At 40.0% G+C, this 27,715-nt stretch overlaps 1 protein-coding gene across 1 annotated transcript in view; it reads right to left on the bottom strand.

Moving 5' to 3' along the window:
* Nucleotides 1–1,553: 1,553 nt before the first annotated feature.
* The window catches only part of efna5a (ephrin-A5a), a 66,549-nt gene continuing 40,387 nt past the window's right edge, over nt 1,554–27,715 (bottom strand). The window contains exons 2-5 of the mRNA XM_026940932.3: nt 16,283–16,575; nt 6,911–6,976; nt 6,696–6,770; nt 1,554–6,607 (exon numbers count right to left, since the gene is read on the bottom strand). Of these exons, the coding sequence (XP_026796733.1) occupies nt 6,483–6,607; nt 6,696–6,770; nt 6,911–6,976; nt 16,283–16,575 (559 nt within the window). The 3' untranslated portion in view covers nt 1,554–6,482. The remainder of the gene's footprint in view (nt 6,608–6,695; nt 6,771–6,910; nt 6,977–16,282; nt 16,576–27,715) is intronic.

Genomic DNA, 27,715 nt, shown 5'->3' with positions numbered 1-27,715 from the left:
ATAATTTCCATGAACTTGTTAATTTAAAATCTGTTGATTGACTTCATTTCCTTGCAATGGATCTCATTAGTTTCATTTTAGGCATCTGTCTAAATTTTTCTGGCCCTGAAATTAGCTCCCTGACTAAACATAGCGGCTAAGCTTTGAATATTTTTTCAGTAAAAGGTCAAAAATAAGTTCAATATATATTAATTCAATCTCCCAGTAAAATAAATTGACATTTACTGTTTCTTTTTAAAACTGGGGTATCTGATTTTCCATGGATATTTTTGTAGCTACATTCCATTTTTAAAGGTTGAAACTACAGCATTCTGCTCTATTAAACATTCCATTGCATTATCAATTAAATAGACACTGCTGAATTCTGTATTCTGATTGGTCAGAAGGCATTGATTAATTTTCTGTAACAGCAGCTCTGACAATATTACAGCTGCAAATCACATGTTTATATTAATGTGCTTGTTCCAATATGTTATATAGTAAAACCTCGTTCACAGGCTTGTATGGAGGACATGTTGCATAAATGAATCGTGTGATCATTGATATGGTGAAGTTTTCTGTAAAGAAATATATAATTACCTTTGTAACAATCAGAGGTAAAGCTGTAACTATAAGTTTGCCAACACGGGAAAGTCTTCAGGACAGAGGAACATATACTTTGTGGTTTCTCATTAAAATGACAAAGCTGCGTTTTTTTTTTGGTTTTTTTTTGTCTTATTAGCAAATAAATATAAATGGATGAAAAGCATGATGTGTCATTCTTTAATAAATAAACAATTAGAAACATGCCAAATTGGAATAAAACACTTGGAAAATAATCAACTTGGGGTGGTTACAGAACCTCTGCTGCATCACCCCCTAAACCCACCCCTGCCAAATCCCCCCCCCCCCGCCTTCAAATCCACCCTGCCGAACCCAGACCCCCCCCGCCGCCTTCAAATCCAGCCCTGCCAAATACTCCCCCTTCAAACCCATCTCTGCCGAATCCCCCCTTCAAACCCACCCCTGCCGAATCCCTCCTCCTTCAAATCCAGCCCTGCCGAATCACCCCCCGCCTTCAAATCCAGCCCAGCCGAACCCCCCCAAATCCACCCTGCCCAACACCCCCCTCCCGCCTTCAAATCCAGCCCTGCCGAATCCCTCCCTTCAAATCCACCCTGCCAAATCACCCCCCACCTTCAAATCCGGCCCTGCCGAATTCCCCCCTTCAAATCCACCCCTGCCAAATCCCCCCTCCTTCAAATCTAGCCTTGCCGAATCCCCCCCTTCAAATCCACCCTGCCAAATCACCCCCCACCTACAAATCCAGCCCTGCTGAATTCCCCCCTTCAAATCCACCCCTGCCAAACCCCCCCTCCTTCAAATCTAGCCCTTCCGAATCCTCCCCTTTCAAATCCACCCCTGCCGAATCCCCCCCCTTCAAATCCACCCTTGCCGAATCCCCCCCATGCATGTGAGAAAATGGGTTCCTTCAGACTTCTTTGGGTGGTTAGCAGTTTCTGCTTCCTAAATACTTTGAAACCTTTTTGTCATAGACAATCCTTCTGTTGTAGAGTTCTGAATTGAATAATTAAGAAACAAAAAAACATGAGCTTTAGATGGCACTGTTTATTTGGGAGTGTGTGGATCGTAATTGAGAGACACCACAGCAGAGACACATTTACAGCAATGACAGATTTATTTAATCTTTTTTTAATTAGTTTTAGCTGCTCTGACAAGTGTATTTACAAACAATGGCATTTGAGGATATAAAAACGTATGTAACATAAAGCAGAAGGTTTCAAGCATCAGGTGAAGGTGACCAACGCAGGGGCGTGCGGAGGGACCGAGCCAGACTTCTCCAAGATGGTCCATGTCGAAAACAGGTGAGTGTGAAACTACATATGCAATCATGTCACAGTGCTAAAGGGAAATGCAACAATCCAAAACTATATGTGCAATGACTCATGCGTGGCTAAAGTTAAAACGGACAAGACCATCATCATCATCATCATCATCATCACCATCATTCCACTGTCATTTCTTTACACCTTTAACAAGCACTTCCATTATACAGAAATGAAGTGACAAGGCTTCCAGTTACAGTCAAAACTGAACCAATGTTTGCACCAGTCATGTTATATGACAGTGAGATTTTGCAATTTCACAGATAAAAGGACTTTCCAGATGTTTTGCTTCTTCCAGACCCTGTGTAGAAAAGCAATTCTGGTTTGGTTGCATATGCATTTTTATTTGATAAGGCTAAATTCACGGTCAACCCCTTAAACCTTCAATGTGGTCGAGACTTACATTCCTCAGTCTCCTAACTGAATTAGCTAAACTCAACCTGGCTCTCGAGAACCCCCTGTCCTATGCATTTCTGTGTTTTCCTGCTCTAACACACACTCTTCCTGAGCCCCTGAGTTGAAGTGAGTGTGTTAGAGCAGGGAAAACAGTAAAATGTGCATGACCGGGGAATCTCCAGAGCCGAGGTTGACAAGTTTAAGGGGTTAATGTCGAAATGTATTGACTACAAGGTTACTATTTTGGTTTGTGCAATATTTTCTAACAAACTTAGTTGACAATATTTCCCAAAATATTAACAAATTAGTCATTTAATCCACCATGACCATGACCAGGATAAAGCAGTTACTGAAAACGAATGAATGAATGAATGTTGTAAATTTGTCATGCATCTCCGCACAAGCACTCTGTATGCTCTCATGTTAATGATCATGGCCTTTCTGTTCCTTTTTTCTTCAAGTTTCATATCTGATTGAATGAAAGTAAAAACGGCCTGTTTGTGTTGCTATTTTGTTGATCCTAGTCCCAGCACACCACTAAAATCATGCACAGGAAAATCATTAGCATCACATATAAAAGAAATGAACATGAACACTGTAATTTAGCATCTTTTTTGCATGTTAAATGTCTCACTTGTATTATCACTGTATATCATATCACATAGACAACCTACGGATACACAGTATCCACAAAATTAGGATCCATATGCTCCTATGTTAAAAAAAAGATGATAGTTTTGTTACAGCAGTGCACTGCATAAATCTCCAATCAACAAATCCGTTGAAGGAACATGAACCAAAAATGAAATTTACACAGTTTTTCCCTTTTGAAGTTTTCATCTTTCGTTTTGCTCAGTTTTGGTGAGTTGTTCTGTTACTCTAGCTCAATGTAAAATTGGACAAAAGGATGCAGAGCTAAAAAGAGTTGCTCTCTTCATTCCGTTCAGCTTCATTAATTAATTAACTTATTCATTAATTACTAATGAATTACTAATTAATAACATTAAGTAATGACTATTAATTACTCTGTAAAACGTTGCATGAAAATATTTTGTAAAACTGCTAATTTCAAATGTGACTGTGGTTTAAGGCAAGGAGAAACTGATTAGCTATAAAAAAAAAAGTATTCATGTACTTCTTAGTTAGATTTGCCTTATAGTTTTAAAATCTCTGAGTTAAAAAAACAAATTTAAAACCCCAAATGTGTCTCGGATGATTTGTGGTAAGGTTAAAATTGTATACATTTAATTTTTGTTCGAAGTGTTCCTTGTATTGTAACAAATGCACTATTTAATCTTTCCATCTTCAGAGGAATTGTTAAAGGCTACATGCCTCTTTTGTCACTCACACTAGAACTGTATTGTGCAGGAAATCTGTACCAGCACTGAGACTGAGGCAAATATTTACCATTTTATTCAATCCGTAAAGCCAATTACTATTGATCGCAGCAAAAACTCGTCCCCCTCCCCCATGTGTTTGAGTTCACGTCAGTAACACTAGCCTACCACTGAACTGGACACCGGTATGGTCTGACGCACCAGTCGATTTTTAATTCCAGAAATGACCCACACGAGGCCGCAGTATGTGGCCCGCATTCCTGTCACCCTGGACGACTTCAAACAGTCTATTAAATCACGCCAGGCCTCCAGCTGCCACCAGGGACAGCTACAGTGCACTGCTCTGTCAGCATCACCTCGCCATGAACATATCATGTTTACGTCTTAAGAAGCTGAAAGCGAAAAAAAAAAGGCGAGAATTCTTAAGATGTGTAACGATGATTTATACACATAATCGAGATGTGAAAAATTTCCCTGATGCTTTAAACTGTGCACAGATATGCAATGTGTTACGTTTTATTGTTTTGTTTGCAATAGGTGATAATGATAGCACATTAGCATTGAAATGTTCATGATATTCATGATAGGCTTTAGGATGACACTTAGTAAGTTGCCAGTAAATTGTAAATCAATCAATTAGTAAATGTGGCACTCACCTTAAAAATGGACCCAGTTCAAACCGCTTGAAAAAGATGTCAATGTCTTAACCTGTCCTACCATCTAATTCGGATTATGCTTACAAAATCAAAGTGGTTTTTTTGTATATGTACCTCATTTACCTTGTGTTCACACTAGCAAGTGAAAAAAATAGTCACAAGCAAACTTTACTTCCTGTGCAAGTTTATGACACAAAGCTGTGATTCCAGTGATCGCAAAAAAAAAAAAAAAAATGAATTGGGATTCTCTCAGTTTTACGCATATTAGCGACAAATCCAATCCTGTGTCGGAAATTATGAGCTACAACCTATCCTATAGAAGCAGCACAGTGCGTTATGGCATAATGCTATTATTATCAGCTAAGGTACATCAAGCCATTTCATGTGTGCTGAGTATACTCAGCTATGCTTTCAGACATGATTAAAGAATGGCAAATGTCCCAAAATAATACACTGTATGGTGAATATGGTGTGATTTCGTATATAAGGCAAGTGATTGCTTTCAGTAAATTCCTTGGATCAGTCATTCGGCAGGGTTGACCGATCTCCCATCTATCTCTCTATCCTCACAACTTCAATTCCTTCCTATTCAACAGCACTTGCAAAAAATGTACTACAACATAAACAAAATTTATGAGTATAAAATATACGGTAGCCTGTAAACATTTTGACCTGTACCATTTTTTTTTATTATAGCTTATACCACAGTGCTGTTGAATTCGTGGTTCTGATTGATCAGATGTGTTGATTAATCTTCTATACAGCCGCTCTGACAGTAATGCAGCTGCAAATCACACGTTTATATTAATGCGCTTGTTCTAATACTTTAGCATTTCTACTGTAACAGCTCATTCACAGGGACTTCATGGTGGACACTCCACATAATCAGATTTAAAAAAAAAAAGTGTAATCTCTGATATGGTGAAGCTTTCTATACGGAGATGTTTATTTAACAATTATGTAATGGAGTCTCCAGCACTTTGTAACAGTCAAATGTAAAGCTGTAACTTTAAGGTTTCCAACACAGGAAAGTCTCCAGGACAGAGTTTATGCTTTGTGGTTTCTAAGTAATATCACAAGCCGCATTTTAAAAAAAAAATCTTATTAACTTCAAGAGAGAGAAAAAAGAGAGGCTGGTGAGGGAACGACTGTTTATAGCTGCTGTAACTTAAGTGAACTAACAGGAACTAACTTTGTGGCTGTTCCACAACAATAAATGTAACAATAAATGGATAAAAAGTACAACGCGTTTTTCTTTAATGTGTAGTTGGCAAATCGCTGTGGTATAAGAGGACTAAAACACATGCTGTTATAAGAAAATGATCAATTTCAGGGTAGTAACAGTAAGTCCTTGTCGATTGCTAGTGTGAACGCAGGGTGAATCCTCACTATTAACTGCAGTGGCAGTGTGTGAAATAATGAGTAATAAATAGGGAAAAATGCTTTTTGTCAAACAAATAAGTATATTCACTTAAACAATTGATCAGTGAGGCTCCAAACTCTATAACAAAAATACCACTGTTGCTACTACACTTGAGCACTTATTCACTTCAAGAATACAGTCTCCACTTTGTATCCTGCTTTTTAACCTGTACACAATGTACAAAACAGACGAGTGCTTATTTCTTTTTATATAAGAAAACTCCTTAAAAACAACAATAAAGTCCTCAGGTAAAGACTTGCCCCATTAAAAATGATCTCTTCCTTTTTTTTTTTGATAGAAGAACACTCTGAAACCAGTTCTCCCTCAGTCCTGTACACAGCTGTGTCCAAAATGTTTCCCATGTTTCCAGACACCTGGCTCATAAACATGTCGATGGGAGTCCGCCATTGCTTTTTACAGAAATAATGTCCAAAAAAAAAAAAAAAAAGAACCAAAAAACAACAACAAATGAGTATATATGTCTTTTCCACCTTCCATTTTAAGGTAAGTCATTGCTTGATGAAAGAAGTTCTGTGTATGCATATACATGTATCTGGGGAGTGTACGGATATCCACCAAGATCCATCCTGTAATGCATCCCGGATGAGAAGATTCCACCCTCATTGACTGAGTTCTGGTGTCTTCTCGTTAGAGGAACACGTTCTGAATCTCAGCGGAGATAATGAGGACCTCTGATGTCTACTTTTTAAAAAAGTGCTCTTTTAAGAGTCCTCCTCTGTGTTAAGATTGGGACCTGTTATCGCACCCACACACACATAAGCCGCTATAATGATATGCGAGAGATGAAGATGATCAGGGCTGAGGCTAGCGGGAGGCCAGCCATACGTACACGTCCGGCAGAATTGACATCCCCTCGGGATGGCTCGGCCGATTCGTGGCTCGTATCGTCTGAAAGGAGAAGGGAATTTTTTTAAATGGAGATTTGGGAAAATAGATCACAAAAACATCCAAAGGAAAAGTAGGTGAACATACGAACCTCTCGGCTCTATTGAATTACTGTCATTAACGTCAAAGACCCGGTCATGAACGCTGACGGTTTTCACGCAGTTGTCTGTGAGAGGAGCATAAAACAGGCTGCTATTAGGACAGGCTGATGATGTCATCTTTTCATCACTCTTATCCTGGTCTTGATAAACCACGCATAGATGAAACAGTGTTAAAAGAACCCCACCAGGAACTCGTAAAACTTACTTGCTGGTCTGACGAAAACTTTCAGCCTCAGGCAGGTCTTTCTCCCATTCTCAGCAACTGTAGAGGCTGTGGAAACAATTAAGATGTTTACTACTAGACTCGCTGAATCCATGCCACATGTGAAGTCAGAGCACTTCTGTTTACTGTAAAACATTTAACCCTATAAAACCCAGGCTAAAAAGTGGCCGCCTGGGCCTCTCTAACTCAGTGATCATAACGTGATGAAAATAGTATGTGAAGGAAAAATAAAAACAGACGTGAAGATTATTTTTGTCAAAGAAACAATGAGAACACACAGGACGAAACTATTTGAATAAGTAACATGAACAATTAAATTGTTTATGAATTAATAAAGTGCCTGGAAGTCTGTTGTGTATCTGGACAATTGCCCATTGGCTTTTTTTTTTAGCAAGAAAAATCATATGTATGCAGGGTGCAAATTATATGAGAGTTTGGCTTGCTCTCGTCCTTCCAATTAAAACTAAATCCCACCCTTAAGAAAATAAAAACAAAAGTTTGAAAAGCGGTACTTGTATTAAAGCGTGTTAATAATAAATATTAAAATGTTCCTTTGGCCATGTCAGAAAAGAAATGACCAAATCACAGTTTTGAACTTCCCTACAGCAGCCTGTACCATTTCCCAACCTTTGACACTTAAGCTCATTCACTGTGAGGCGAAACTATTTTTTTTCTGAATTAGCTAGCTAGTTAAGCCGAATTTGGACTGGATTAGTGTTACATGGGGAGGCAGGGTAATGTAATTATTACAGGAGTATCTCTGGGATTTTAGTCCCGTCCATCATGTCAGTAATGTCAATCCATTATGTCAGTAATTTTCATGGACTGTGCATCTGGAAAGATTATGCCATATTTTCCCTTCTATAATACGAGCAGTAGAAAAACCTCAAGTAATATATATCAAGTCTAAATTGACAAATTGATCAAGATTCTACTATATCCTGCAGGAAAAGAGGCTTTGCATTTTTTTTATTCAGTATAAAAACACTCTAGGAAGAGCATGCTCTTTTCTATTGTTTCCCACTGAAACCAAAACGAACCCGAGTGTTTAAAACACAGAACAATAAAAAAAAATACAGATGACGTTTAAAAGGGCATGTCTGAGAAGTGACGCTTCTGCTGGTTTTAGGGATGCTATTGAGCACAGGTACAGGATGTTATGGTCATGTGACCCCCCTCCAACAAGAGCTTATAATAAAGGTGAGAAAAATCAGTTTGTATTAAAAATGAAGTGTATGTAGTATGCACGGAATGAAAAAGATCATTTATACAGAGATCACTTATCCCATGAGAATCATATTTACTGGAGACATCCTCCAGAAACATTAGAAAATAGACATATGTCTAGAAAACGAATCCTGTCTTTTGTCTTGTAATTTAGCATAGTCTAGGAACTCTGCAAGATGGAGTCATTATCCTGCACGGGAACACCTGTCCTCCCTTTCGAAATGCCATGGTATATCTCACACTCTGCATGTATACAACAGAAAGCTGCTACAGTCCAACAACCAGTGCCCTGCTTAGATCACTTGCTTGGTAGATTTTCTCTGATTGGTTGACAGACATTTTGGTGTGATGACAAGAAAGACCTTATGTTAAAAATGTCTGAACGGCTCCTGCATGGTGCAACACAAATGCATTCGCTCTGTTGTCTGGAGATTGTGAGTACAAATCCCAGAGATGCCAAAGCTATCTATGGCCAGGAATCCAAGACAGCAAAATTGTCCATACTGTCTGGGTGGGAGGGATGGCATACTTTCTCTCCCCTGTCAATCACAGCAACACTAGCCAATCACAGGCATCTTTGAGGTCATGTATAGGGAAGAGGGTGGATAGCACTTTCTTTCAAGTGTGTTACACTGCCCTGTGTAAGCACAGTTGCATGAGCATGAGCAGCAGTTCAAAAAGACATAGTTGGCTGGCTACATATGTCCTTGAGGAAGCATGTGTTAGTCTTCACCCTTCCTGGCTGGTAGCTGTCGTATGATAAGAGATAACGTGCTTACTGAAGATGAATGAATGAATGAATTAGGTCTTAAGCACCATGATAGTACTGTAAATTAGTTATAAATGCACACTATACTTTTTCAGGTGAATGCTACATCATTAAGAGAAAGCAACAGAAAACAACACCCCACTGACAAGCAATGCTTCAGTATTGTACAGTATTTTTTTCTAACCATGATGCTAATATCACAAATGGTCCAAAAGTTATTCAAGTTTGAATAAGTGTCGTAAAAGTGTCATCAGCAGCTTATAAAGTGTAAAAAAATGCATTATCAGGACTATACTGTCCTCAGCTAGGAGCCCTTTTTCTGGCTTGCTAATGTGCTGTGATGTATCAGAAATGGCGAAGTGATAGAAAACAAACCACTTGGAACTGCACTTTGATACTCGAGAACTCTATGTCTCCTCTGAGCCATTACCTGCCTAAGCAGAGCTACTGATGTCACAAGCTCTGTACATGTTCCAGGTCTCATTTAAATGCCTGTGCGAGCACACAGGCCTCAGAGGGAAACGCAATCAGCATTCATTTCATTTCCTAGCCATATATACAGACAGTACTACATCCACTATGCTGTATCCACTGCCCTGTCAGCCATGGGCCATGTTTCTCAATTTGTCCTTTCCATAAAAGAAAGCCTATTAGTGCTTAAAAAGGAGCAGGGAGACAGGCCCTTCACTGCCCACCCTCTCTTTGTGCAGCAGGTAATGTAATCTTCTGCTGTCAGGAGTTAATGCAAATGAGGGTCAAGGAATGTCGGGAAGGAGAGAGAGCTATGCTATTTCTCTCACAGATCACACAAGAAGTAAAGGTGACTATGTAATGAGAAATGAAAAAAACATTTCAAATAAAAGCCTCCATTCAATGACACATCACACAGTACTACCTGCAAAACAATAGACCTCTACTGATTCAATTAGTTATAAATAGTTTTAGTTTATATGTATGCGATTTAAGTTGACCGGCTAGAGGTCAAATAGCTCGTCTTGGTCACAAGTAACACAAACAAAATGCTTTTAAACACCCATGTGTGGGACATTTACAGTGCCTCTGACCTTTTTGACCTCTATTGGCCGAACATGATCTTTCCACCTGCCTCTGAATCTTGATTGGCTACTACATACATCAACACCTGCTACTTAAAGTCCTATTGGGTGCTAATAACATCGACAGCTGCAGATGACAGGTGATAAACGCCACACCTGTTAGACAAAGATCTGTACTGACGATACAAACGACCTCCATTCAATCAATGCCACTGATTTTGCTGGAGTCAGATCTACAACGACTAACCAGACACTATCTGGTTTTTAATTCGCGTACCAACTAATCTCAGGTTTACAAGTTGTCTAAAGCGGTATTTCAAGTAAAAATCTACAGCAATATAGAACATTCTCCATTCAGACTATTCATTTAGCTGATAATTCAGTACAAGTATAGATTTGTTTAGAATGTACAACTTTAGATTGCAGCAGAAAGAGTCAGTATTTAGAAACTGAAGTTCATAAGTCCTATTCATATGGAATTAATTTCACATAGTGATGTCTGTAATAACTCTTTTACACAACTCTTGATAAAACAATCGCATCTAGACAGCAGTTAAATTTACACAGGAGGGCATGTTTCTGCAGGCTGTTTTGTCTACAAACCCAGAATACTGCATCACACATGATCATGTGATTGTGTTTATTCATTTGGCAGTTTAATGTTGGATGACTAAAGAAATACAACTGCTCATTCACCTATTTCTAAAATGAATCTTTTGAATTGTTTTCTAAAATTAAATATTGCATGATATTAACATGACATGCATATAAAATGGCTTTTATACCTGTAGCTGTCATTATTATAGCTCCTTTAATTAGCCTTTGTGATCATGCTCTGCTGATTGATTTTATTTTCTTTCTCCTGCTAATGGACCCCCAGTGTAGGCAGTATGAATAGGAAGTTATACCCATACCAAGCAAGCTGTTGGGAGAGACCTCAAAGCATGACAACATGGCAGATTGAGACTGAAGTTAAAATTGAACTTTATTACCATTCATGTTACTTTCACCTTTTGCATACAGTTGCCCCTGAAAACTTTGGGAGACAGGGTTCTGAGGACAAAGAGATACCAGAATGCCATACCGAAGTGTGAAGTGATACCAAAAACACAAAAGTCCTTCAGGTTTTCCAAAATGGCTGTTTTTATAACGTTCCAGAGTTTAGTTACACAGTGAAGAAGATTTATTTGTGTTTACAGATGATAGTAAATCCGTTACTGGATCAACCTGAAATCAGCTGGATGTGGTTTGAGGTGGGTAGGTCCGGAAAGACAGACTTCTATTACTGAAAAAAGCAAACTTCAGGCACCAAACAAGTCTGGACTGACAGAACATGACTGAAATATGGGCTAAAAAAAGAAGAATCATAATCTGAACAATTAGGAATACATGTATGAGCTAGTATTACAACCGAAAGTCTGTCGGCATATCAACTGTGGACATTTTGTTAATCCCTGAAGCCTGTGTATATTCCCAGAATGCAGTGCATCGCTGCCAGACCTGACCCCCATGATTCTCTGCTGCGTGGGGTCTCCAGCTGCTCTTAATCTGCCTGATGTCTCCCCTTTCATCCTTCCTTCCATACTGTGGGAAGAGGATGGGTTAAATCAAAGCACTTATGTTCTGTCTACAGGGACACACTGGGGGTTTGTAAACCCTTAATTGTGTCCCCACAAGCATATTTACTTTTTTGCCTTTTGCCTCATGTCTCGAGTCCAGCCCCATCCAGAGCAGAAGCCCAGCGCTGATTGGAAACATTCCATAAGAAATCTGGCACGGCTCTGGGCGGTCCAGCACCGCCTTCTATTTATTACCATCTTTTACTACTTTTACAGTACGCACTGAGACTCTTTCTTCAGTTACAGAATGTCACTGATTATTTAGCCCAAATTACTTCCTTCAATTTTTCATTCCTGTTTTAAGTGGTACCTGTCACGCTTACAGAGGAATGACAGACTCCCGGTGCCTTCATTTGCCTTTCAGAATTTCCAATAGTGAAAAAGAACAGCTATCAACATTTCAGTCCATACTGCATTAAGATAATTATGCGGGTGGTGCATAAAAGGCACTTTAGTCCAGTCGATCACTGAAATTATGCCTTTGTCAGCCTGGATCATGTAACTTACATCACTGTGCAGGTTCAGACACAACTCAAGACAGAGTAACCCAGGCCCAGAGGACTCAAGGCCACTGCAGGCTGCCAAAGCCTGAGCAGCTTCTTCATGTCTCCAGACTCACATAGCAGACATTACATCCGCAGCATAGCCATGCATCCATATTTAAGACGGGTAAACCTTGTAGACACTACTATTTCAGCTATGAGATCAGACAAGATGAAACCGAGAGGTCTGATAAATGATAGGGAGATGGATTGATGCCCATCTGTGAGATAAGGCGCCCTGCTGTCTTCTGTTCTGCCACATTCTTATGCTCTGAGAGCACAACATAAAGTTCAACATGGTCCTCCATTGAAGGATAGCATATCTAACACTGCCACATTCAATCTGAGTAATCAGTAGAAATGTGAGTGGATTTTAATATAATAGTACACTTTTGAAGTTCATAACAAACAGAGAGCGCCACCATCAGCTCCCTCGACATACCCCCACTCCACCCCTCCTGTAGCATATGAGGGTGGAGAGAGACAAAAAAAACTCCCTTGAAATTGGATTTCTATCCTCCCAGATTAAGATCAGACTTCCACCCATACCATATTGGAAAAACATGCCGCCCTAAGCCATTCAGGAATCAAGAGTTCGACCGCAACCATCGAAACATGGTCACTTTTGACCCCGCAGGGGCCGGCCCTCTGATCCCTACTGATCGCTTCCTGAGCAGGCCGGGCCTGTGACTGACAGCTCTGAGGCCGAGTGTGTCGCCCTGAGGCTCTGTGAGAGCGACCTCTCACTTGCAGTGATTAACCATCACAGGCTGTAACAAAGGCATACTGTGTAGCTCATGCAGACACACAGACATGTAAATCCAACAAACCAAAGAAGGACACAAACAAATTCACAGCTATAAGACATCAAGCAGCTTAAAAAACACAACAAAAATAGACAAAAAGTTACAAATTTTAACTAGTAACTAGCACTAAATTGGCAAGCTACTTTAAATATGCAGGTAAATTGCTAGTTACAGTTATGAAAAATGTAGCTCATATTCACTCATCTCTGTTCAAGAAAACCATTAAGCAAAGTTTAACTAACCACACTAAATTAAATCAGAGAACCACTAAACTATATTAAATCCGAGCAATATACCTAGCTAAACTACACTGAATAAGATAAATATAGCTAGCTAACCCGCAATAAATCAGAAAATATAGTTGGCTAAATTACATTTAAAAAAACATAGCTAGCTAACTACAAACTTCATGGTGAATGTGGCATCCATGACTGATGTCACCTCTTCTGACAATTACAAACATTAATCAAAAGAAGCATCCTTTTTTCTGTTAATGTTAATTGGGTGAGTATGAATTAGGTAGATGCACTCACTCTTTTACAACAGTTTTATCTTTCAAGACATATAGACTCTATAAATTGTAAATATCTACTTTAACTACTTGCAAACGTTTTGATTTAACCATTTGTGAAACACAATAATATCTATGTCATTAATACAGGCAGATAATTGTTAAAAAAAATGATCAGCATTGGACAAATCCATAGAATAATTCTGATATTTGATGAGGCTGTTATTGTATTTTGTATTAGTATAGTGTAGTTAAAGTTGAATGTTTTTAAACTTTATTCTTAGAGTTAACACTTATAGCCCATTTGAGGACCAAGAAAATTTTCAGTAATTATGACACTTTCATTCTAAATGTTATATATATAATTATCTGTAATGCTAATCCAGGTGGATCAGGTGTGTACTGGCTTCAGGAGATGCATATGTATGTGACAATTGTTGGATATCAGCATCGCTCCTTAATTCCCATATTAAACTAGTAGCTTTGCTACTTTACATTTACATTTATGGCAGTTGGGTTACTTGCAGTAACCCAATTGTCCAAAACTGTTTAACTCACACACTTTCAGTTGTGCAAACAATTCGGAAGTGTTTGGCGTTGATACGATCTGCTTGACTGCAATCTAAGCAGTTGCTTTCTGCTTGAAATTAAATTCCCTGCTATGTGGGTGTATGATTACCTTAACACTCCACTGTACACTCCAACATGAGCCAAAAAATGCCTGACTGCTGACAGATTGTTTGTTATTTCATCCTCCCTTCAGTTGCATCCGTAGGTCGGAGTAACTGGCTATTTGTTAAAGCGAGTCCACAACTGTTGAGTCATAAAACTGAGTCACACAGGAAAGAGCTGTGGGCTGTGCACAGGCTCATATTCTCTCACTGCCTATTCCTGTAAAACCTTCCGATTACCTGACAGCTCCAACATTTCATCTGGTTACATGTCCTACTGTTCTGACTCAAAGTCTCAAGATAATGAGCTCCATTTTACATCGTGGCAATTCCTTTCATACATGGCCATGTAAAAAACACTCTGATCTGCTGTGATCTCGCACCTAATCACTGTTTACTGTGTAGCTCTCTCCTTCCCTCTGCTCTTTTTATATGCCACAAAAACAACTGCGTTGTTTTGACGTACCCACATGATCTGTCAGTTCATCAGGATGAATCATGCTAATTCCAAATCTCCTGCGTGCGTCTGCATAAATGAAGCTATCTCCAGAGCCAGAGCTGTCCAGGCAGTCAGACCATTCCTGCATCTTATTTTGTCTTCTGCCTCTCGCTCTACAGGGATCTGACTCCAGTTGTAAAAACATGGGTTTAGATGCTTGTTTTTAAGAGGCCTCTTGCGAGCATGCGAAAGTTGAAACTTTGAGGCCGTAACAAAGACCCCTTACAGGATAGACGGTTTTCCATCAGGGTTCATGTTTTTGTTTCAGTCCGTTTTGTCAGGATTGCTGAAACACAAACTTATTCTCAGCAACAGCTTTTCTTCTCCCTGCCTGGATTCAACTGCTTATCCAAAAATTTAGCCATGTACCATGAGGTCACGACTGACGCATTATAAAAAAAAAAAAAAAAAAAAAATTCAAGAATCAGTTCACAAATTCAGATTTTCTACTGAAAACATTAAAACGACCAAACATTTCTAATAAAAATAAATAATGAAATATATTAAAGCTAGTATTTTTTTTATGAAAGGTCAAAATGATATTATAATGTTTCAAAAGCAGCATGTGGTAAAACTGTAAAAAAACAATGTAGGCTATAGAAATTAAAAAAGAGATGCATGAAGATGCATATAGAATCATTTTACTGCACAACAAAATATGATGGTACTATATCTGGGTTACCTTCGCTCTAAAATTATTACCAAAATGAAATAAATGAGATAACATTCATCATAATTCACCAAAAATCCCAAAATGGAAAATATGTCAAATGGACTTTTTTTTAACTTTTTTTTTTTTTTTTTTAAAGTTTATTTCAGTTTGTCTCAATATTCCCCACTGCAAAAAAAAAAAATCTTACAACTTAAGATTTGCAAGTGGAAATTTCCTGAGGACAGTCAAATTGATAGAGTATTTCCTATTATAAGATTACAATAAACCAAATATAAGTTAATTAAACCTATTAGACATTTTTATTAATTTCAAGCTTGAAATAAATTTGTTCTATTTGGCACATAATCTTGTTAATTTTAAGCATTTATTTCTAAAAACAATAAAATAAGACAAGACAATTTAAAGTTTGAAATTAGTGAAAAAAATGTCTAGAAATAGGTTTAATAATCTTACATTTGGTTTATTGTAATCTTATAATAAGAAATACCTAATACATTTGGCTATATTATATGCGATAGTTTCACTCAATAAGATTTTTTGTAGTGCTACTTTGCACTTAGTTGTACTTTTCAGTTGTACACTTAGTTGTAAGCTTTGTATGGTTTTTATTTTTCCACTCATTCAGTTTTTTCAGTAACCGCTTTATCTTGGTCAGATTTATGGCAGATCCGAAGCCTACTCCTGGAACACTGGCCATGAGACTGGAATACACACTGGCTGGGATGCCAGTCTTTTACAGAGCATCATGCACACACTCATTCACACACACTCACATGGACATGGGGAGAACATGTGAAACTCCATTCAACAGTAACCTGAGCTCAGGATCGACCCAGAGACCCTGGAGCTGTGAGACAGCAATGCTAACCTATTTTTAGTTACAAAAATGTGTCTTATAGTTTCACTTTTCATTAATGATAATAATCCAGGTAATGTACCTGTGTTATGTGGTTTATGCGGTTTAGTTCTTGACTATACTCACATATATAGTAGTATTCTCTGCCTGGTCGGAACTCAAAGCCCAGCGAGAATGGTGTGAAGAGCTGAAACTTCTCAGAGAACTTGAGAGGCCCGTTGGGAGAGTAGGGCCGATTGCACTCCCAGCGTTTGAAGCCCGTCGCTGTGTGGTCGCAGGTGCTGTAGCCATCGTAGTTGACCATGTACAGCATGTAGCGCTCGGTCCTCGCCTCCGGCACAGAGTCCATGTAGTGGGGACAGTAGACGTCCAGGTAGTCATTGATGCACACATCAAGGTGATAGTCACCTCGGTAAAATCTGCAAAAAGTGAATAAGGGACATAAATTTAAAATCCCTTCCTAGAAGAAAGGGAGAGAAAGATGAATCTTTTATAAAGATTTGTATATATCATGAAGGAATCTAAAACATGTGTGGTGATGATGAGTGGTGAAATCAATAATCCTATACTTGACATTGGAGCTTTAAAAAGTCTTAAAATTATGAGGCTTTTAAGGGCAAAATATGACAAATAGAATAATGACACTCAGAGGAATTTCAGAGACGTGAATGATGTGCATTCCATATGCCAAAGCAGCCTGCTAATCCAAGATTTACATCCTGTTTATTGTGGAAATAAAAGAACCTAGCAGGACTTTTGGGGGTGGGGGTAGGCTGGTGTTGTGAGACATGTGAACGAAGAACAAGGAAGCATTTTAAAATCATGTACTCCCCAAGGCACCATATAAGGTTGCAGCAGAGTTGAACTGGGTCAGGTCTCACAGCTAAACTCTGATCGTTTACAGCATGGGATCATGTGCTAGTGCCTGGACATGCATGAGGAAACAATGTAGGATGGAGGTGTTTTGTAGCTTGGAGGGATGCATCAGAGCATTGACTGATTTTAAACCCAGTAAAAGAACCTCGAGTAAGCAGACACCCAGCAGCGACCCTGAAGCTCACAACTAATGTGAGGTTAACGCCGAGATCCTGCTGTGGACAGCAGCTCTGTTGGCGCATCGACACAAAGATTTCCACTCATTAGATACAATAAAAGACCACTGAGCCCAGATGGAGCTCAAGAGCACTTGGATTATCATTATGTGGATTTCAAATGCACCACTGGAATACTGATTGTGCCTGCTGTTTGTGAGTGTGTACGAATGTGTTTCTCAAACTCATTATGCATGAAACTTGTGGAGCTACATTCAAGAGCCATTATTCACCAGGGTGCAACTTCATACTAACTAAAAAAAAAAACTAGGCTAAGAAAAAATATTGTCTCTTTCAACTTGCCCATACTTTGAAATTTTTCCACATCATGCATATGCATTTCACTAAACATAATAAGGTCCTGCTTGTGACAGGCCAGCAGGTATGTTTGGATTTTTAGTTTCTTCGTTGCTGTTCCATCCATCATGGGTCACCGATGGTGAAAAGTCAGCCATTCCCTCAGCCAAATCATTAACGTCTTACATTTCCTGCAAGGGTGATTCTGCTCGAGGCAGGCGCTGACGAGACATCATCAACATATGTCTCAGAGCCTTGAGACAGCTCTGCTGACTGAACTGGTATACATTACGCCTATGCAGCGATTTGCATGCTGGGAAACGCTGCTTTAACCATTCAATACCCCAATCAGAGCTTCAAATTAGAGCGCCACATGATCCCAGTCAAAGCATCCAGCCATCCACTTGTCCATCAGCGCTTCTTTAAGGCTGTCACACAGGATTATGGAGAGCAAGCCAGAAAAGATCATCTTGCTCTAGGATATTGAGTGGTTGTCTTTCCTGGGTCACTGAGGCAAGGGTTTGTGTCAAAAAATCTCAGAAAAGAAACAGCAAAGGATTATTCTGCTCTTTGGGCCACGCAGCCCAAAGCAAACAAGATGGACCTGTCATATATCAGAAAATCAATAAACTGGAGGATTAAGGTTGTCACACTGCAACATTTTCATCATCACACTGAAGCATACATCACTTCTGTTATATGCCTTCAGTGACCATAAGATGTGCTCTGGTGATTCCTGAAGAGAACCGACCCCATTAAACTACAGGAACAAAACAAACAACTCATCAACATGACACTAATTCATTTCTCTACTCATTTGCTGAAGAGTGATGATGCCAGCTGGTCAATAAGGCACACAATACAATCGCAATTTGTCATTAAGATGGAAAAAAGTGGCCATCTATCACCGCTACTTAACACAAATACAGAAACGTAGCAAGGCATTTCCATGATGCTAATCCCCTTTATTCCTACACATCTCTCTCTGTGACCTGGGTAGGATAGGTGATGACCGGGGCAAGCTACTATCTAAAGAAAGGCAGAGGACTGGTTGTGAAAGCCCTCCTGGTGTTTTCATGATTGAAAATGGGTCACCACAAGGTCAGATTCCTGACATTCAACAATGGTTTGAAAAATGGCGGAGGTACATGAGACTGTTGCAGAGAACCAATGTTTCTACTTAAATGGATAAAATAATTTGTATTATACATTTAAAAAAAATTCAAAATGGCATACTTTTGTACTGTACTGCAACAGCACATACTTTATACTGAGTATTTTCCAGTTACTGTGACCCAAAGATAAGCCAAAAAATTGCTGTAAAGTGGTGGAGAAAGACAGGAAAATGACGAAAGGAAAGGAAAGACTTAGATTTGGAACAGAAGTAAGTACATGTAGTATGCATACTATGACATTTCAGACCCAGCCATAATAAGACAGCAGGAGAAACACTGATCATCACTCAGCAATCTGTGATACAGCTGCGATGAGAGCTGAATGTTCAGACCTTCAGCCCACCTGCTCTCAGTCAATAAGTGCTTAATCTCCCAAGCCTCTAGAGGGAGCTCTTTAGATGATTACTGACAGGGCTCCCTTGGGCACAGGTCAGTTAAGCCTTTGGCCCGGTGGCCCTTTCAGAGCCACAGATGGAGGGCCTCCATCTCGTATTACAGCTCCCTGAGCAGGCCTAGAGCGATCTTGCACAGTTGGCCCATCATTCACCCAGCGGACGCAACAGCACATCTTCCAGCGCTTCACATATCACTCATTCTCTGCTTCCAAACAAATGTCTGTCCAGAAGCATTAACGTTACACCCACACAATAGTCTGCCAGAGCTCCGTGCTGGGCGTACTTGGCAAAAGCCTCAAAAGGCAGATGAAGGTGGAGGGGAAAAAAATGAATAAATAAGACAGCTCCCTTGTTCTGTGCATTTCCCATGGAACAAAGACTCATTCTTGGAATTCTATGCACAGAGACAAGAAATATTGCTCTTTACATGAAAAACACATTGATGTGTCTCTATTTGAATTATGGAAAAAAGGACTACATCAGAGATTGGATAAATCTTTTGTGGCTGTCTGACAGAGATAGGGAGAAGAAAGAAGTGTGACATTAACATTAACATTCATTTATTTGGCAGATGCTTTTATTCAAAGTGACGTTGAGCTTAGGCAGATTGCAACCAAGCATAGAGCCGAGCAGTTGAGGGTCCAGCAATGGCTCTCTGGCAATTCTGAGATTCAAACTAACAACCCCAAAAGCTGAACAGTGACAGTCCTTGGGTTTAAGCTCATGACCTCTGGGGGGGCAATGACTCTGTGGGAGTTCTGGGATTTGAATTTACAATCTCAAGAGCCAATAGATCTTTAGCTGTCACAGGATCACCTTTGACCTCACAGCTTTCTGGTTACAAGCACAGAACCGTGAGGTACCCCTCGATCTCTTATCTCGATGGAAGGAAAGATAGTGTGAGTGAGTGGGAATGGCTCTATCAGTCTGGGTGACATTGGTGTGTGTTTTACATGCACAATATATGGAAGGTATTCTGAATGGTGTGGCTAAAGCTGGCCGTTCTCATGTCACCGTGATTAGCGATGAGTGTGTTCCGCAGCATGGTGAGTGTCACTTATCACCTCCCCACCCAGCAGGACTCTGTCACTCCCATCTTGGTTAACCCTCAGGGCTGACAACCAACACACGCCGACCCACGCAGGCTGATGGCTGACCTTCACGCACAGTTTCCATGGTGCTGTCTCACAATGTTAAGCTCACAACAAACATAAAAGCTCCTTCACAGTACGCACACCCTGAGTTTTTCCGTAGCTTTGTGCCCTTTTGGAATGATGCACTGCACTAAAATTAAAAAAAACTCATTACCTAGAGTGGCACAATCTGAGTAAGAAGCATCTCAGTGCTCTATCAATCTCCCATAACTAGATTGATGAGAAAGAGTGCCTGTCACAAAATACACTCTAGTGAGACTGATGAACACAGAGTCTCCTGTGAGGTCAGAAACAAAGGTCAGGGGGGTCATGGAGTGCTTATTATTTTAATGGAAGCCCTATTATTCAGTGGAGGCTAAAAAGGGCAACCCTTGGGTCATCCATCTTTGGGGCGTCTAAAAAGGTTATGCACTTCACTAAGATACAGGAAGTGTGATTAACTCAGTGAAAAGCTAAATCTCCTGGCCTGGCAAACATGAACAGATTATCCTTTCAGCAAAACAAATAAGCAACAGGGGCCAAAATGGGAGTCCAAGTCTAACCTAATGGCAAAAGTACCTCCCGCCGATGGCTTTTTCTCAGCCTGAGGCAAAGCTGCACACACACCGTCAAGTCAACAGCAAATCAATTAAAGTAAAGGAAGTAGTTAGCTAGCCACAAACCCTGGCTTCATATCAGCAAGCCACACTAATTTTCTGTGGTGTTCAGACAGCCATTTATGGGTGATTTGAAAAAGTGTCAACAGTGCAACATGTATTGAAACTGCCATGCAGAGGTGATTTTAAAAAGTCCAGTCTGGATTGATCGGCTGAGGTGGACGGATGCTGTCTATTCTGGCAGAGCCAAAATGAGCACAGAGAGAGTCAGAGGGTGGTCTACATGCTGGCTGGGAGACCATTTTATCTTCAACAAATGCAGTAGCTACAGAAAAACATTGCATGTAACGTAATGTAACAGCTAAATTTAGAGCGCCCTCGGAGTGCCGAGCATGCCCAGGCCCCAGACACCTGGTGCCCTCAATCTCTCCTGGCCTGCCCAGGCTTTCCCCTCAGAGCCTGTCAAAACCTCCTCCATCAGCTGGCCGGCTGGCCCACAGGGCCCTCAGCCAGCACACACACACACACACACACACACATATGCTTGCAACCATGCACACTCTCTTTTTCACAGTTCACTCAAAGGCTTTTACGGAAAGTAGCATAAGATAACAGACAGATCTGAGAACTGTATCAATGGGCATGGCCTGTTATTCTAATGAGCATGCTTATTTGACACCTAGTGTAGTTAGTCTTGCTTTCACTGTAGGTTGCTTGGATTCAGACATAATGATAAAACACTTATGAGTGGTGAGGGTATATGAACTTTACCCCAGATTATATCAAATGAGGAGAAATTCAGGCAAAGTGCATTGGAGAGATGCCAATTATTCATACTTTGCACTGTGTATTGCAAGGCCAGCTTTAACCTAATTAGAAAGCTTAGAGAGGTTTGATGGGGCATCTTCTGAAGCATTCATACATTTACATACTAAATTCAGCAACTTTGCATAATAGGTTTGGAAAGTTACAGTCATACACAGCACAATTTTAGCAAATGAATTCCAGATTTTTCTCACAGATGATTAAGCATCATACATCACAGATGATGGGACAGAATTCCTGAAACCTTAGTACACAGTCAACTGACTGAAAATCGATCTTTCGTTTTTCTGCATTTGCAAACATTTCAGTAACCTGAGAAACATGGATTCAGACTGATGTTGCCTGAGATGCTCAACTTCCACCCTTTCTTGAGGAACAACACTTCCCTCCGACTGATTTTCTCCCAGACTGCTCAGGACGGACAACATGGTCAAACTGCAGTCTGGCAGCCGACACTTCAGCCCTGAGCCAAGTCCACTCCTTCCCCAGCTTGGCTAGGTCCCTCACACTCCTCTCATAAACACCAGGATTTACCATCTCCATCTGATGATAGGTGATAAAGCAGGACAGAGCACCTGCCCATAAATCAGTTTCCTCTGCTTCTGTCCCACTTTCTTCCAAACAGAGCACGGCCTAATGGACGGAGACGACTGGGAAAAGCAGGGCTGCCAAATTCCTTTAAAAATTACAATCCAATGTTAATTACCTAAAATTTAGTATCTGAAAGTATATGAATATTAACTAGCCATAGAATAACATAGTCAAGTTACTTAATGTTATGGCAGCTTATACCACAGTGCTGTTGAATTCTCTGCTCTGATTGGTTAGAAGGTGTGGCTTAATTTTCTATAACAGCAGCTCTGACAATAGTGCAGCTGCAAATCACAGGTTTATATTAATGCACTCATTCTAATACTATAAGTAGTAACAGTTCATTCTCAGGGATGGTGGTCACTCCATATAAACGGATTAAAAATGTGTATTTGTTGGTATGGTGAGGTTCTTTGCAAGGACACATTTATTTAACAATTATGGAAGGAGTCTCCAATATCAGCACTTCGTAAAAGTCAGAGGTAAAGCTGTAACTTTATGTTTTTACACATGCCAAATTTAGGGATAAATTCACAGTGATAAATTCAAATATTTACAATATATTTTTGTGAATCCATTTATTTCTGTAAAGCTGCTTTGTGAGAATGTCCATTGTTAAAAGCGCTATACAAATAAAACTGAATTGAATTGAATTGAAAGTCTTCATGACATACTGATTCAAGGGCATTCCAGGTCTAAACACAGTGTGTTCTCTAAAGGAGGTGGTCATTTCTAGTACAATCCCACAAAACCCTGCTCTCATATCTACATCCTGACCTGAGGGCTCCAAGTTCAACAAGCTCTTTTGTGAAAATATTTTGCATGGGCCGCGGTTGCATGATTGACATCGTAAGATAATATCCCAGCTCAAAACACTGCAATTGCTGTGGTATTCGTTTTGAAGTCTTCAATTGCAGCCTGTAATAGAAACATATTAAATCTACATTTGGGCTATTTTTGTTTGATGAGGATGAAGGACATTTAGCCAGCATATTACCGTCATGGCTGTGCTTGATTAGCTTGTTAGACATGAATCTAAAGTTCAGCTGCACATTAATACGGGGCTGTAATGTATCAGATATGCAGTTATTTATTTAGCATCCAGACTAAAGCGATTAGTGTTACTCAGTAAACTGCACGCCACCACATTTACCCCGTTGTCTCAGGAAAGTGTTATTGCTATGCAGTAGTTACCGCTCTATTGTTAGCCCACAAATTCTTTGGCTGTTCTCACTTTAACGGACTCACAGAGTGGCCTTGCCCTGTAGGATGAAGAGAGCAACAGAGCAGAATGATGAGATAGCAAGGCTGACATACACACGACTCTGTGTATTAATACACAGTCCAGTCGAGTGACAGGCACGGCAGGGCCTCATCCAGCCCACGCACAGCGAGAAATGGAGATATGACAGTTGTGTTACAGGCTCTGAGCATCAGCCCTCCTTCTTACTTATTATAGCACTTCCAGTGCATCCCTAACTCTTTCCACTGTAACATTAATGTTGTTCCTGGCTTGTCTAATCACAAACAGACACATATCTACTTGCTAAATGTTTGGCAACGGCTGGTTTATTTATGTGTCTGGGAAAAATCACAAAAAACCTTTTAGCGCTATCGTGTATGTGGCCATGGTGGGAAGGGAAGGGAAGGGAAGAAGGGAAGGGAAGGGACGGCAAAGGAAAGGAAAGGAACATTACTTATAAGCACCATTCGAAGGTAAAATCCTTTGACAAAATGCTAATGCTAAGGTGTGGACCGACCACAACATATACACAATACAAAAAAATATCCAGTCTGTCAGTCTTACCGAAGCTTCATTAGCCAACTCGAACATTATGGGAACTCAACTTTGTGATTTTGCAGCTACGCTGTCACTGCTCTCCAATGCATCTGGCTCTTATTGACATAATTGTAGCTCTGTTTTTGTCCCAAAGCAAAATGAAGTGCATTTGGAAGCCTCAAATAAAATCCTAATAAAGTATAAATTATATCGCTTTACTGAATCGAATACTTCAGCAGCTCATAAGTGCTTGGAGAGAGCTTATAACTGAATCGTAAAATCAATAAACTGTTAAGTGGGAAAATGAAGCAATCCAGCAAGCTTGAGGTTTCTGCTGCTGAAAAAGTCCCAGCCTACGCCTGACTGACAAACCTTGACCTAACACAAAGAATCTGTGCTTACCAGGCTACCAGGCCTGGAGAAAGACACTCGTCCACCCTCGGCTCTGGCTCTGTGTTTAGAGTTAGAGTGGGTACCCGCATGTGTTTGCTTCAGGTTCTATTTCCATTCTGAGACAAAAGAAAATGCAAAGGTGCTTATTCATGCAGCATATTGCAGGATTTGTTCCTTACTCTCTCTATTCTGAGATTCATATGCCTATATATGAGTATTATTTCTGGGTGATTTATACACTGATGGTTAGGAGTGGGTGATAGGACAAAAAAAAACATATTACAATACAAGACATTTCAGTGATATCTGATAATTAACATGACCTATAGGTTTGCTAACAAACAAGTGGTGCTGCATTTAAAAAAATAACTTTTTAAATATTCAAACCATCTAATTGGCGGCTTTCAATTAGAGTTTATAACTTATTTAAAGAACATTCTAAAAAAGCTAAAAAGTAATTGCGACAACTAAGAAAAGTGTATTGTGACACAGTTTATCACAGTATTAATATTATATAGTCTACTTATGATTAATATATGCTGGATCTGTATTTTTAGACAAATATCCAACTTTGTTCTAAAAGGGCTTTCTGTTAACCAGCCATGAAAAAATCTAATAAATTTATCTTGACTAAAGCATAAATTTCCCAATTTTGAGTCAATAACATTCATAAAAAAGAAGATATTATTGCAAAGAGATAGATTAAAAGTCAAATTGTGAATAGAAAACAGAGTGTTTTAGATTGTATACTTTGGCAGCCATTTTGGAAGTAAAAAATGCTGATAGCTCCTGTGGAGGCTCAATGACATAAGATACTGCACGGTGATGTGTCATCTGCATTTTGTCCAAAAATTTAGATTTTGATTTGGGACGATGCTGCCCTACTGCTAAGCAGCCATTAGAGAGTCTATAAGCATTAATTTTTTTGGTCAGTTTCAGGCATTTTTGCCTTTTCTTTGTTTATTTTGCTCCAAATCTATTTTAACTTTTTCATCATAAAAATGCTTTGATAGACTTGCTTCGTCCAATAACCTCTGACAAGCATCATTTTGGTCGAATGCTTTCAGAAATACCTGAGATTTTGTACAAAGTTGAGGTTGAGGAGTTCTGCAATGCGGTCGGAGGTCCACTGATGATTTTGCACTTTCTCTAATCCTCCTTCAGTGCTAAAGAAAAGCAGGTGAGCATTGATTCAGCAAGAAATAGATCCCACAAACACACCCAAAGCAAGACGTAAAATCCTTATTGTGAGCCGGATAAGAGAGTATACTGGGACCGATAAACCACAGAAAAATAACTCAGACAATACAGCTCGGGAAACCATTTGGTGGTCTTTCTGAATGGTGGGAAACACGAACTGACCACACGACTATAGCTAAAGGCTCTGAGGGATCAGTATCTGCACAAAAAAGCATGGAACACAAACCCACGTACACAAACGCAACAATAAATAACATACGCAGAAAAAAGAGCTGGGCCCACATTCAGTGCTGCCATGCATAGCATTCATCTGTGCCTGCTGGCTCTTGTCCCTTCACACTTGTCACTCTGAAATTCAGCCACTCGAATGTTTTCGAGTCATCTGAAGAGCCTCTTACGGGGTTGTTAGCGTGGGGGAAGTGTCAGGTGACAAAGCCTCATGGGGGGGCCTCTCCAATTGCCAGGCACTTCAGCTTGTTGTCTACACAACGGCTAATTGGAAAAAACTATGGGGTTTGAAAATCCAAGGTTTAATCAGTATTTAGCACCATCTGGATGTGGGCTGCTGGCCTCCTTCTGCTTCTCTTTATTCAAGACTTCCTGCTAAAGCCGAGGACTGTCAAATCCTGCCACAAAATGGAGACGGACGACGAGAGAGATGTGTGCATGCTGTAAAACACTGAAATCTTTTTTTTTTTTTTTGCTTTTGAGCGAAGATGGTTCATGCCTTATAACGCTGAACAGATGTGCGTCAAGTTTCTATTAAGGGATCTAGAGAGAAATTTTTTTTTTCCATGGTATAGTAAATTCTGTGTTCAAAATCCAATACACATGCAGGTGGCTGCAACTTGCGTTTCAATGCAACGTCATTGTGTCCTTCAATCCCTCATCGCTTTGCTCTGGATCTTTCAGCGAGAAAGCTGTTGCCTCAGCAGAAGAGAACAGTAGTCCCTAATGAGTCTTTCACAGCGCCGCAGCGTTAACAGCAGGTCTTTCACACTGCTGCATTGGAAACTGCAATGGCTGCCAAGTCTTTCTTCCATCGACAGGTCATGCTGAGGCATTTAACATGTTTTTTAGAGTGAGCTCCTCACACACAAACACCACACAAAGCACTGGAAGATTTGGTTATTCTCTCTACAAATCCAAGAGCAAATAGGGCCGAAAGGGAGAGGGGCTTAGTGGATTCCAGATTGCTTTACAAAAGGGGATGAAAGCAGCTGCACATGTTTACCAAAGAATGAGAGGATGGCAGCATGAAAGACAAAATGTTGCTTTTTCCTCTTTACAAAAATGCAATATCCACCCAGAACAACAGCTGTCACTACAGTTATACTTCATGTCCCCAGGTACTGGTGGTTTCCATCAGTCAGCTCTCGTTTGCTAGTACTGATGCTGAAACCAGGAACTGATGACATCAGGGGTTTGGGGGAGTCATTATTTAATTGCTACATTAACTCAAGCAACTGGGTTTATTTACTGCCACTTGCAACAACATGAGTAAGACTTGGGCTGCAAGCTGGTACAAAGGGTACTGTTGCTGCCTCACAACTTCAATCCTGAACTTGGGTTTTTGTCTATGTGGACTTTCTGTGTATTTCCCCTCGTGCCCATTTGGGTTTCCTCTGGGTTCTCCGGTTTCCTCCCACCTCCCAAAAACCATGCCAGTAGGTATACTGGCAACTAAATTAACCCCTAGGTGTGAAAGCATGGACTGTTGCCCGATCCAGTATGTATACTAGCTGTCTGGGATATGCTCTGGATCCACTGCAACCCTGACCGGGATAAAGCAATTAATCAAGATGAATTAATAATCAATGAACTACACTTCCATTTCAGAAAAGATTCCAATTAAATTTCCTTTAGAAAGCTGGAATGGTTAACCATCCAAACACTCCTTAACGCACCCTTGTTTTTTTTTAACAGAGAGCAGCTACACACTGAGAATAGCTAAAAGCAGTAAAACAGGTCTTATCTTGCAGGCAATTGTTGCACAACTGTGTAATGTGGCCGCTAGAGTATTTCACTCTGGATGGCGAAATTGGCTCTCAAAGCCAGAACT

Source organism: Pangasianodon hypophthalmus, chromosome 15, assembly GCF_027358585.1.
Source record: "Pangasianodon hypophthalmus isolate fPanHyp1 chromosome 15, fPanHyp1.pri, whole genome shotgun sequence".
Classification (NCBI taxonomy): domain Eukaryota; kingdom Metazoa; phylum Chordata; class Actinopteri; order Siluriformes; family Pangasiidae; genus Pangasianodon; species Pangasianodon hypophthalmus.
The sequence above is the reverse complement of the archived record's forward strand: the minus strand, read 5'-3'. Positions and strand labels throughout refer to the sequence as shown.